This window comes from Silene latifolia, chromosome 1 (genome assembly GCF_048544455.1).
Source record: "Silene latifolia isolate original U9 population chromosome 1, ASM4854445v1, whole genome shotgun sequence".
Taxonomy (NCBI): Eukaryota; Viridiplantae; Streptophyta; class Magnoliopsida; order Caryophyllales; family Caryophyllaceae; genus Silene; species Silene latifolia.
Window position 1 is genome coordinate 3,194,301 of NC_133526.1, and position 13,358 is coordinate 3,207,658.

Below are 13,358 nucleotides of genomic sequence, written 5' to 3' on the forward strand. Positions count from 1 at the left end.
ACTCATTATTGTCTAACGGTAGACACCTCGATTTCGAAAAATAAAGTCCGTATACCCTGTCTGGCTGTCTCAACTTCAAAAATTCACAATCCAAATCCAAACTTTACAAAATCCTAAAAAATGACAGTCAACAATAACCCAGAAACTCCTTCATCTTCATCTTCATCTTCATCATCATCATCTAACAATTACACAGGTTTACTTCTAACAAAAACCCAAACAATCCACTCTTTCCTCACATCATCACACACCACAGATTCCAAATTCCCAGAGAATTTCAGGGAATCTGCACTTTCTCTTTCTTCCCAAGATTCCATCCCATACCAATCACTACGTGCCATCTGGACATCATCTGATGCTGCCACGCGTCCCTCACTCTCTCTCCTTCTTCAAGGCTCTTCCTTTATCTTCAACAGTCCTAAACCACGCGAAAAGGTCCGATCTTTTTCGGTTTTTTTAGTGCTTTTTTTGTGCGTGTTTTTGTTTTGATGTTGTTTGATGTTTAGCTGATTTGGGTATTTGTTATTTCGTGTTAGTTTTGATTGTGTTTTAGGGTTTATGTAGAATTTGTGGTTATTGTATTAGTTTTTGAGTAATTTTGGTTGATTTTTGAGGTTATTTGTGTATTGGATGATGGTTGGTAGCCTATAGAATAATGTTAGACTGGGTGTAATTGTGTAAACTATGGAGTTGAGGACTGTCTGGCTGTTGCAAATTGCGACGTAAGGGGGTCGGATGCACGCAGCCTTACCCCTATCTGAGCTACACAACTTACACAAGGATATTGTTTTCAAATAACCCAAAATAAATAGCGTCGCAAACTGGATCAAATGACTGCTGCACTGCTGCTCCATACTCCCTCTGTCCCGGTCAATTGTTGTCCTTTGGTTTTGGCACAAAGACCAATGAAAGGGGAGGGGGCCAATAACTAAATGACAATTGATAAGTGGAACAAATTGAGTGTGAATATTCAAATTGCTCATCAAGTTCATTCTTAAAATAGAAAGGACAACAATTGGAGACACCCAAAATAGAATAGGACAACAAATGACTGGGACAGAGGACTACTTCACAATAAAAAGAAGCCCAACCAGTTTAGTAATCTATTTTGCTTTATTCCATCATAGCTCATAACCAAAGAATAATTAGTCTTTGGCTCCATTGGCAATGTAATTAGTAATTCTGATTATGAGTGAATTGCCTCGTTTACCTGTGCTGTGTAGTGTTTGATTTTCTGTGCATTCTAGGTATAAGTGTTGCAGTTATGTAGTTGCGTAATATGCTATTTGGACCTCCCTAATAAAGACTGCTGTTCTTATTTGGTTGTTTTTGTTGTTGCGTAGAGTGAAGAATTGAAAGCGAGATTGAAGAAGCTAGAGGAATTAGCGGAGAGGAAAGCTTATGCGGAGTTAGTGAAAGACATTACTCCAAGGAAACCAGTAAACGAGCCTTTCTCGTCTTACAAGGACCAGCTTGGATTTGGTAAGTGCAATTAAATTTTATTTTTGCTTGTATATATTGAAATCAGCTCAAATTATTTTGGTTTGCTCACTTGTATTAGTTGAATAGGAGATCTTCCCAAACTATGATCTACATTATTGTGACCTTGCACTTCAGTTTTGTGTATATTTGATCTCCCCTTCCAAGAAATCGTCACTGGTAGTCATTATGAAGTTGTTTGCCTATTTAGAACTTGAGTAAATTTCACCTTAGTTTCAATCAATGCCTTGAAGTAAACTGGAGCGGGATATCTCAATTGTTAGTTTATTTTGGTGTGTAGAAAACCAAAGAATTATGCACATCATTACTGCAGTTGTTTAGACACAAGAAGTCAGAAGACCATGAAGTAGACGCATAATATTCATGACAGATATGTATAAATTGTGTTGCAAAAACCGTTTCACTCTCTTGTGTATACCACTTTACCCAAAACTTCCAGTCAAACGTGTTGTTTCATACTTGAAGTGGTACAAATGAGGAAGTGCACAGAGGTGTAATCTAGATTCTGTTGATGCCAGTCGGTGATTGTTCCTTTTGATAGTCCTCCAAACTCTGTAGAACGGTCTAGGATCAATATTGAGAGTACGTTGCAGAAGCCTACCTTTCAACGTTCATAAAGGAAATTACCTGTAGTAAGTTAGTAACCCCAGACCCTCACCCTAAACCTTAGAACGAAAGCTTAAATTTCTTTCACCTGTACTCTACATAATGGCTGAATTTTCTCATGTACATGGACCACGAAACATTCTTTCATGAGTTGAAGTTTTATTTATGATTGGCAAAAGCCTATAGACCATACTACCATAGAGATGGAGTAAAAGCCAAAAATCCAAGCCAGACAAAGTAAAGTTTGCAATGAAAGCACCAAGTAGTCTATAATCTATATTGCACCAAGCTGACAGATGGTTCTCTGCAACATAACGTATAAAATTTCTCTTTTGGGTGTCAAATCTTCAACTTTTGCGTTATGATAGAAGAGATTGGTGAATCCTTGTTGAGTGTATAAGGAATACTATATTACTCCCCCATCCTTTTCATCTACCTCCAATTTTCAATTTTTCCTTGCAAAATATGGCAAATAGGGATAAATGAAAAAATCGAGTTATCAATGAACAAGGTTGGGAACATGTACAACAAGGGTAAGCTACTTAGGCAGCTTTAATAAGATGCCAACCAACATTAGATCCAATTAATCAAATACTTCTTGTGTCTCAACTAATTATCTATTTGATTAACATTCTCCTCACTAATGAATAAAAACGTAAAGAATCAGATGAGACAGAAGTGTTACTTCTTAGTAAAAGGATGCTCAGAAGATACAAGCCAATATTTGACCCCTATATGCTTATGGTATACTTATGTTTCTAAAGGCAATTGAACGTCACATCTAAAGGTGGGGGTTTCAGGGCTGCTTGTTGAATGTAGGTTGACTAGTATCAGCATCTACTCTTGGGTAATTCTCCTCGTAGATTTTAAATGTAATGCACACGGAACCAAATATTTTTCTCCTGGAATATGATGAAATAAAGTAAAGCTCACTATAGTGTGTGCAGTTCTTATATTCTGATTTAGCCCTTGATCGACACAATTCTTAATGCAGTTTTCATTATGGGCCATCCGATAACTTCTCCGTATTTTTAATAAAAGAGTAGGACTCGGTACACACGACCTCTCTTAACCTCCCATGTCTTAGAGCCTTTGAGAACTGGGTTTTATTTAGATCTGCTGGAGGAACCTCTAAAAAAATGTGTCATACTCATTAAAAAGGACGTACTTTCTGTTATTGAATTAATGTGTATCCTTGATCGTTAAGTAGATTCTGTCAGTCTATCTGCATATTCTTACAATCTACTTGCTAGCAGTTCTTAATATGGGTTTGTTCAGCTGATTTTTGAAACAGGGTGCTGAGTTTTGTCATTTTTTTGCAGGTTTACATGTCATTGTCGCTATGTTTACTGGTTACCTGTTCGGATTCTTGGCTTTCAGGGCTTTGTTTAGCAAGAACCCTGTCATGGTAAACACAATTTCTCCAAAACCCAATATTCGATTGATAAATAACCACCCCCTTTCTTACATTTAAGAACATAATTTTATCTCAACGACGACACAACCTTATATGTAAGATGGTTTTGTACAAGTACTATCGTAAAGATCTTGCACGTTGTTCAACCTAAATACCTCCAGAGTAAGAATTTTAGTAGCTACACAATTATGGTATGGGTTTAGCCGTATAGGTGTTTTTTTTTTTTGGTACAAATGAGGGGCTTAGCCTCGAAATTAACTATTTGCTATTACATGGGGAATAGCTACCCCAAAGATATCCTAGCCGTATAGGTGTTTTTAATGGATGCTTTTACTGTACATCAGTGTAAAACCGTTTGGTCATACTAGATGTCTATCCATGGTGGCATGTTGCCGAAGACCTAAATAAAAATAATACTGGAACATCAAGAGTCAAGACAATGTCGAGAATCAACTACCTAAAAAAACAAAAAAAAGAGGTAAAATTATCTAAAAAATACAGCTATAAACAGTCTGGGTCTGTTTGTACTGTGGGTTGCACAGTTTGGGACTTTGGGGTATTTTTATTTTTATTTTTTTTCTACGATTTTTACTTGCTTGTATTGGAGGTCATTGTTGATGTTACTTCAATTGATCTACTTGATAAATATTAGTTGTTTGGGTGAGGGAAGATGTGAGAGACGAGGTGTATGAGTGGAAATAATACCAAAACATTGGCAATATATAGCGTTTTTTAAACTGTTTCACAAGAAACTCTCCGCTCCTAATGATGGTGTTGGTGATGTTCAACTTTCAGAGTGCTTGCGGAGGAATCCTCGGTTTAGTATTGGCCATGCTTGTAGAAACACTCCTGTTTATCATTAGAACTACGGATTACGAAGACAGAACAAGGACTTCTCAGCCTGCTTCTAACTTGAGGATCAAGAAGAACCTGTAGTATTCAATTTTGCTTGACATGTTACTCTTTCCTTTCTTCTTGTACAATTTTGAAATTCTTGTATTTTTTTTTTCTTGCGATACTTTTCTGTTGTAACTATTAACGAAATAATTGGGGCTCCCCTCAAAATATTTTTAGGTACCCTTATTGTACAACACTATCGCACCCACCGGGTGTACCTAGAAATGTTTCTTCCTCCCGGCCCTGGTCTTGATTCAGTGTATCATAAGCGGACAGAATATATGACGATTTTTTTGGTTGCGATTCTCAACTTCTTATTGATGCAAGTGGTGACATTGAAACTGTGGATGGGTATGGAACTCAAATTATGAGCATCGTTGTTAATGACTTTATCAGCTAAGTTAGCTGACATCTATGTTCTGATACTATTTTCTTGTATATTTTCGGCCGATTAGTGGGTCGAAAAGTATGGAAAAACCCAACTCCTTGTCCTTGACAAACAAATGTTTGATGTTGATGCTTTATCCCTCCCAACATATGCTCCTACTAAAGAGATCACACAAAAGTTAATGTTCTGTTCACTTTTGTCTCCAATTTTAACCAAAATTGGGCCAATGTATTTTGGAGTATTAAGGGCTTGATTCTCTTTCGAATCACTAAGAGTTAAGAAAACGTGGTTGGGCTAACGGGCCCTCTTGCATATCATGGGCTCAAAGTATGGCACCTTCTATACTTTTCTCCGATGTAGAATGATTAGTCTTGTGTAAGACTGTTTTACACTAATCTAGTTATAAAACTGATCTAAACATAATCCTGTTAGTGGGTAAAACTGGTTATTATTTACGATAAATCTGTATAAAACCGTCTTACACCAATTGATTCACCTTGAACCGATATTGTATCTAGGGGTGAACAAAAAGTGGCCTGGACCGGCAAACCGGGCCGACTCGGACCGGCCGGTCCGGTCCGGTCCAGACCGGATACATACCGGTCCGGTCTCCGGTCCGGTCCAAACCCGGAAAAAACCGAACCTAAAGGGTTCCGGTCCGGGTCCCCTCCTAACCGGTCCGGTCCACGGTCTTGGGATATGTGGTTATCCGGTCCGCGGGTTCATCCGGTCCGGTCCGGTTTTGGACCAATAAACACCCCTAATTGTATCATTCCAGTTTTATCAGATGTTCTCGAAGGGACCATTAAGGGGTAAGTGCCAATTGTCATGAAAGAAAGCAACCTTGGCATCAATGTGATCAATCCCAAGTGGAATGACACATTTTAAGGGCACTTTTTGGGGAGATTCACGTCCAAGTACTAGATACCATAAAGGGTGTCAAATACATGGACTTTGGTAACACAAGGGCACATAGTTTGGACAACATCCCATATGCTCGGTTATCTTAAGAGTTAAGAGGATGCAAAAATGCACCCTTTTAGCCCTTGTCTAAGGACCAGTTTTTGCTGCTGTTTTGCTTCAAACCTCTCTCTGGTTTGATCCGTAAGTGCGATCCGCATTGCAGTTTTTGGCATCATTTGTTCTTGTGAAGTTTAACCCGGTGTCCGTATTGAGTCGATCCTATTCGATAAGACACGAATGTTTATTATTGTGTATAAATCATTATTCCTAAAAAAATGATAATAAAAACTGAAAATGACATGACCTAGCCTGATTCGATGGAACTCTTGTGAACTTGAAATGACCAATCCGAGTTAACCCGAATCGATTAACTCGTTTGCCAGATATACGCACAATATAAGAGCATAGATAATAAAATATGATATCGTTACCCTAGAAAAAATCATTTTATAAATTAAACACTAAATAAATAAAAGATTCAATCTCATATATTCTTTCTAAGCTATACTTTCTAATAAAGCTCACATTCTTTAACATAAAGCTCAGATACTTTATCATAAAGCTCATATTCTACACCGTACAACATATATTGTATAATATCCATGAATTGCTCTTACTTTATCACAAAGCTCATATTCTACACCGTATAACATATATAACTGGTTGTATAATCCATGAATTGCTCTTAAAACGACAATCATCTTCAAATTTAAACAAGTTAAGCTTTTGCTAGGACCCGACCCGCCACCGTCGTAACTAGTGATGTCAATGGATCGGGTTCGGGTCGGGTGAAGCCTCATCCGTCATCCATCCGTCCTTTTAAAATCCCATCCAACCCGTCCGTCATCCGTGAAACATATGATCCGTCATCCATCCATCCATCATCCATGGATGAAACGGATGGATCGGGTGATAAACGGGTGTTGTGTATTTATATATTTCAAGTTTAAAAAAAATGATGATTTTTTTTTCTTTATAAAAATAAAGTTAGATAATTATATAGTTTAACTTTCTAGTGGGTAAGTTAACAAAATATCTATATTGAGAGTAGACAAATATGAAAATTTAAATATTTTATATCTTAATAATGTGTTATATGTAAAAAAAAATTAAATAAAAAGTAATAAAATCGAGTGATGGATGGATGTCGGGTGGAATTTCTTCATCCAACCCATCCGTCATCCATCATCCGTTTCATCCGTCATCCATCCATCATCCATTTAAGTCGGGTTTTCATCCATCTTTTAGGATCGGGTGGATCGGGTTTTGATGGATGCGGGTGAAATTGACATCCTTAGTCGTAACAGAATCCCAATCCCAATAAGATGAGATGTGTACCTTTAGGCCCATTATTTGTCCTCACTTAAGCTCAAAAACACAAGACCTTGTTAGTAGAGTGGTGGGTAGAACCTCTTATAAATATATCACAAACTCCATATTTTCCTGATATGAGACAACTTTACTCTCAACTCTTGGGGTGTTACATCCTTATATAAAAGTGTTCTCTTATCTACGCTAATGTCCATTTTTTTTTTTGACTTAATTTCAACTATATTCAGTTCAGTTCAGCTTAACTCTCCACAAATTAACTCTTCATGTAGTTCAGTTCTATTAAATTGAGTGCAACTTAGTTTACCTTTTTTCAATCGAAAAAAACAAAAACCTTAAATCGACTTAGGTTAAAACGAATATATTCCTCTTAAAAAACAATTTAAACCGGTTAACACCCACTTGGGTTGATGGTAGGGCTGAGAATCGGTTCAAGACCGGATCGAACCGGACCGGATTGAAGACCGAAAATAAAAATTTAGTGGACCGAAGACCGGACCTAAAACTTTCGGATGGACCGGACCAAACCCGAAAAATTTGGTCCGGACCGGTCTTAGACCGAGATGGACCTAAAATTAGTTTTTTCACTATTTCGTATACGATAATTACATTTTAATCCGCTAAATAAAATGCGTTTAAATAATTAGACAACTCTTTTTATGAAATCATTGACAATACTAATTTATAATGTCTTTTGAAGATAAAATATTAATTTGATCATAATATTTTAATGTTGCGTCATTTAAAACATGAAATTTGGTTCATTCGGTCCGGACCTAAAATAACCGGTCTTAGACTGAACCAGACCGAAGACCAAGCCTTGAAAAAATGAGGACCGGACCAAAATAATTTGGTCCGGGCTTGGTCCAGACCAATTGATCCGATCCGGTCCATTTTTCAGGTCCGGACCAAAATTTGCTCACCCTTAGTTGATGGATAGAACGTATTAAGTTTAGGTATGAGAATTACTTAGATAAAAGTTTTATCTCTTCCTCATTACTAATTTAATCTACTATTGTTAAAACGAATATACTGTATAACGAATATATGATATATATTCATCTTAAATCAGAATTTACCTATGAGAGAAAACATGTTGCATTTATTAGTAGACTTCTCTCTCTCTCTCAAAAAAAAAAAAAAACCTCTCTAAAAACCTAAAAACCTAGCCTCCATTATTATTTGCAATAAGTCTTGCTTGTGACGGGTCGGATCTTGCGACGGGTATTTTATGAGTGGAAATGGGTAGAGGGGACAAGGTGGGCACCCACCCCATGTGCTCCTTCTCTCACCCCCTATGGATTTTTTGTGAGACAATATGGTACCCGTCTCTTATTTGTGACGGATACCCTCCGTCACAAATAAGAATTTGTGTATTATTTGGGGGCTTCCATCGATCATCCATCGATGGTAAGCCCCACAAAAGCTTTCTTAAACATCTAATTTTATGCAGATCTATCTTATTTTCAATAATAGTCTCCCTTTTGGTGAGATCTGTTGTTCCGTCCCTTCTTTCGGGGTTTTTCCATTTTTTCGTGGGATTGTTATCAATATAATAAGTTTTAATCGACGGGGAGATTATCAGATTTGTTTCGTGGATGAATACATCAAGACGGCTACATTGTTTCCCTCCATCAAGAAGGATGCAAAGACATCGATTATTCATGATTCAAAATTTATGATTTTGGAGCGCGTAATATTCTGAGATATTTAGATAGTTATTTTGAATGTATTTTTTCCGTTAGCAATCTTGATTTTTCTTTGTCTATTTGTTATCTTCATTGTAACCTACGCCTAGTTGATTATTAATGAGATGACAATTTCAAAAAAAAAAAAAATTTACCTATGAGAATGTATTAGAGTATTTAACCCAATCTAGATCCAATCTTGGAAATCCGTACATGGTAGCTCATTTGTCATCAGATCCCACGTGTCAACCCATAACTCCTCAGAAATCACACTACCCTCGTGACACGTATACATTTCATCCATCTTTTTTTTATTACAAAAATCAACAAAATAAAAAAGTCAAATCACTATACTAAACTTTACTCCACTTGCCACCGCCGCCTCCGTCGCGTGTGCTACACTTTCCTAACAAATTCACGTGAACCCCACCTATACATGGCACTCTCCTATTGGTTCCCTCCCCCTATATATAACTACCTCACTTTTTTCCAATCAAAAAATATCAAACAAAAACTTATAATCAATGAAAACCGGATTACTAAGAACCGGGTCAATTCCGGTCCAACACTTAACCCGGTCGGACTCTGGTTCATTTAATCAAACTAGGTCCATCCCATCTTCACCATGCATATCATTCCGGTCTCGGATTAATAATAACAATGGGTTTGGTGGGATTAGACGGTCTATTTCGGACACCAATATGGTCATGTCCGAGTATAGTCTGTCTAAGGTTATTCGAGTTCGGTCAGTTTCTTTCGCCGATATGAGTGTGATTGTTGAAGACGAATTGAAAGAGGAGAATGGTATTGGTTTAGGAAATGGGAGTGGGAAAGGGAATCATAATTTGGGTGGTGGAGGGAATTATAATTATAATTATAATAACAATAACAATGAGAAGAGCAAGTTAAAGGAGTATTACTTAAAATTATTGAAACATAATCCTTGTGATTCCTTGATTTTGAGAAACTATGCTAAATACTTGCATGAGGTAATTAGATTATTACTCCATCATAAATTTAATTTTAATACAAATTTTATACTTATAACTATTAATAAGGGATCGATTTTTTTAAGTCGGATTAGAATAGATGTATGATGAACTCTCTACATCAAAAAGAAGTTTATAACAAAAAAAATAGTCAAAGCTCACGTTATCGCAGGGGTGGAGCGAGGGGGCTAACAGGGGCGGCCGCCCCTGCTGGTATTGGAAAATTTTAAATTTTTTAGTTCTGATTTACGAATTTTTTCGAGGTTCCCTTATAATATTACCTTTTTACCCCTGCTGACTTAAAATCCTAGCTCCGCCACTGATTATCGTCCTCGCAAAGTCATATAGGGATGACTGGGTGGGGTTTTAACAACCGAATTTAATTTATATCGCTACTAAATTACAAGTCTCAATCAAATTAAAGTCATGTAGTGGCGGATCTTGGAACAATTTTATACGACTAATTTACGTATTAAAGTAAGAAAATTGATGCATGGATTAATATTAATGTTTTGGAATATGGTTGTATGATATAGGTGGAGAATAATACAGAGAAAGCAGAGGAATATTATGGGAGAGCAATATTAGCAAGTCCAGGAGATGGAGAGTTACTTTCTTTATATGGAAACTTAATTTGGGAAACTCAAAGAGATCAACATCGTGCTCGTTCTTACTTTGATCAAGCTCTTCATTCCTCCCCTCATGATAGGTAATTCATTTTACTTTCATCAAAAATATAAAAATTCGGTAAATTTTATAAAAGACGGTCTAACCATGAGCTTATTCTAGAATCTCTCGCAGTCTTGCATAAGGGGGAGTAGTTTTTGAAGGAGTTAGTATGCCCACATATATACGTGATTTTCAAATATGTTAAAAAACGTTACATAACCCTTCAGTTTATTAGGTTGCCTTTATTCTTTGTTGTTTTTAAAGTGTATACGGAGTATCTAGTGCATTTTTTTTTGTTTGTTTCATACTCTCGTGGTATCTTAATATGAGACGGTTTCTCAAGAACTGACAAAAGTCTATTGATGTACTGCAGCACGGTTTTGGGATCATATGCGCATTTTTTATGGGAAACCGAAGATGAAGATGATGAAGAAGAAGAAATGAAACAAGAGAATGTTGTCAGTCCTACCATGGTTGGAGCATACTAGAATAAGATGATGAGAATAGACTTGGATCTTGGTATTTTTGCACAAGTTTAGTATCACTTGTCCACTTCCTTTTTATGGGTAAAAGGGGATCAGATGTACGTTTTCTTAGTGACATTTTCGACCTTAGTTGTTATGTACTTATGTCTAGTTTCTTACTCGTTTGTAACAATTTTACTAACATAAATAGATGACATGAGCGTAAATCCATATCTGTACTAAAAATTTGTTATCGACGATATGATTTGAGTTTTCGGGGGTGTTTGGTAAACGGCGGATTGATAAATTTTTAGCATATTTAAGTCGTTTAGCATGTTTGACTCACCAATCTACTATTTTGAGTGTTTGGTAAATGACATATTGAAAGAGTAGATTGAAGCTCAATCTACTGTTTTTCAATATGCTGCTCCACCCAGCATATTCACATTAGTAGATTGTGGAATATGAATCCGTCAACCAATACACATAGATACACCAATCTATTCACCAAAATCTGCTAATTACCAAACACTTCTACTAAATTTGTTAATTGAAACATACTAGTCAAACCTGTCAATCTAATCTGCCATTTACAATCTGCTTCTGCTAATATTAATCTGCTGAGTACCAAACAGGGCATTTGACTTTTCCTATTTTTTCTTTAAAACTTTCTATCAGTTTATTTAGTTTAGATAAAAACTTACAAATTCACTTTAAATGGTTCTTACAATTTTTTTTTGTCAAAGAAAACACATGACTGTAATACAAATACAATCCATTCACTTGACCCTTCTATTTGTGCTATTTGTATCTCCCACTAAAATTCAAGTTGTACAAGATAATCAAGGTTGAACCATAACCATAGTTAAAAATGAATTATACTTAAGGCTACTCCCATTTAAGAACAGTAAGTAGACATTACATCCGATGTACTATCACCAATTTTATAGTTTCTACGCATTATATTTGTTGTAACAGAAGCAAAAAAGACAAATAAAGAACAATAAAGACAGAACGCACATATTTACGTGGTTCAAACGGTGTGTTAGCTACTTCCACAGGGCAGAAGGGAGAGAGTTTTATTGATTGTGAGGAGTTTTCAGATTACAGATTCAGACGGTATGACATAACTGCTAGGTAGAGGCTTTAGAGAGATTATATAATACTCTCTAAGACCTAATACAGAATGACCTAATACAGCGAGACCTCTGCATAGTCGTTCGAAGCGGCGACTAACAGAATCAATGCACAAACCCAACAATATTAAAGATTTTGAGTTTTTTTTAAAAAACGAGGAGTTTTACAATAAAGTTTATGAGTTCAAACACTTAAACATTAAACTCAAAAATTACAACAAAACTCAAAAAAACTACATATAAGTCTAGTTAAATTTGAGTTTTTGACGGAAAAATAAAATAAAATCTAACTTATAAATAAACTATAATAAACTCGGAAAAAATACACATACTCAAAAACAAGTAAAGTTTGAGATCATAAGCTCAGAAAAAACACACATATGCTCAAAATCAAATAAATCTGAGATAGTACATCCGATATATATTCTTTTTTCTCATTTAAGAATCAATATTAACTGAGTCCATTTTTGAAATAATGGTCAAAAATAAAATATTTGTCGTTTTGGGTCGATTTTGAAAATATTTGTCAAAATGGTGTCCACGTAGGCTCGGGATTTCTAGACCTGAAACACGCCACTACTAATGGCGTGTTTTGTGAAGGAAACACGCCATTAGTAGTGGTGTGTCTGTACACCAATTTTTTCGCTCAACTGGCTGAACTTTAAAAAAAAAAAAAAATTACATAAGACACGCCATTAGGGGTGGCGTGTTTCCCCTCCGAAACCCGCCATTCCCAATGGCGTGTTTGTTTTAGTCCATTTTTTAATGAAGTTTCTTTCCGTACTCATTATAAACACGCCATTGGTAGTGACGTGTTTTAGGTCCAAAAATCCCTAGCCTACGTGGACACCATTTTGACAAATATTTTCAAAACCGACCCAAAACGACAAATATTTTATTTTTGACCATTATTTCAAAAATGGATTCATATTAACTTAAATCCACACTTTTTCATCACGTATCAATAATCAATGTAAACTTTCTAGTGGATTTCACACTATTATTATTATTATTATTATTTTTTTTTTGGCAGCTGTAAAGAAAGACACGACTGACAAGTAACCAACCAAGTTGCCCATAACACCTTTTGCAAGGTTATGAGCAACCCTATTAAACCTACGTGGCACAAACCTAAACGATAAACAATGAAAAAAAGGAAAAAGAAGACGCATGTCTTGAATGACACCATCAATGAGATGATGTTCCTTCTCCAGCCCGGCAAGTTGAGACAGAAGTTGAAGGCAATCCGAATTGATCTCCAAATGAAGGATCCCTTGTGAAAAAGCCCACCTCAGCACCTCCCGTAGTCCTA

The 13,358-nt window shown here is 36.2% G+C and overlaps 2 protein-coding genes across 2 annotated transcripts; both read left to right on the top strand.

Annotated features, from left to right (window-relative positions):
- LOC141593142 (uncharacterized) lies at nt 1–4,741 on the top strand. The gene is made up of 4 exons (XM_074414098.1): nt 1–435; nt 1,344–1,482; nt 3,429–3,514; nt 4,319–4,741. The coding sequence occupies exons 1-4, from the start codon at nt 121–123 to the stop codon at nt 4,457–4,459; spliced, it is 681 nt and encodes a 226-aa protein (XP_074270199.1). The 5' UTR covers nt 1–120; the 3' UTR covers nt 4,460–4,741.
- A 4,540-nt stretch (nt 4,742–9,281) lies between these two features.
- On the top strand, nt 9,282–11,137 carry LOC141644360 (uncharacterized). Its single transcript, XM_074453901.1, has 3 exons — nt 9,282–9,777; nt 10,314–10,486; nt 10,820–11,137. The coding sequence occupies exons 1-3, from the start codon at nt 9,313–9,315 to the stop codon at nt 10,932–10,934; spliced, it is 753 nt and encodes a 250-aa protein (XP_074310002.1). The 5' UTR covers nt 9,282–9,312; the 3' UTR covers nt 10,935–11,137.
- Nucleotides 11,138–13,358: the final 2,221 nt, after the last annotated feature.

Excerpts from the sequence above, each read along its gene's own strand:
- LOC141593142 (XM_074414098.1), top strand. The coding sequence starts at position 121 with ATGACAGTCAACAATAACCCAGAAACTCCTTCATCTTCATCTTCATCT. Across the intron at positions 436-1,343 it reads GTCCTAAACCACGCGAAAAG|AGTGAAGAATTGAAAGCGAG; the intron begins GTCCGATCTTTT and ends GTTGTTGCGTAG. Across the intron at positions 3,515-4,318 it reads TTAGCAAGAACCCTGTCATG|AGTGCTTGCGGAGGAATCCT; the intron begins GTAAACACAATT and ends TTCAACTTTCAG.
- LOC141644360 (XM_074453901.1), top strand. The coding sequence starts at position 9,313 with ATGAAAACCGGATTACTAAGAACCGGGTCAATTCCGGTCCAACACTTA. Across the intron at positions 9,778-10,313 it reads ATGCTAAATACTTGCATGAG|GTGGAGAATAATACAGAGAA; the intron begins GTAATTAGATTA and ends TGTATGATATAG. Across the intron at positions 10,487-10,819 it reads CATTCCTCCCCTCATGATAG|CACGGTTTTGGGATCATATG; the intron begins GTAATTCATTTT and ends GATGTACTGCAG.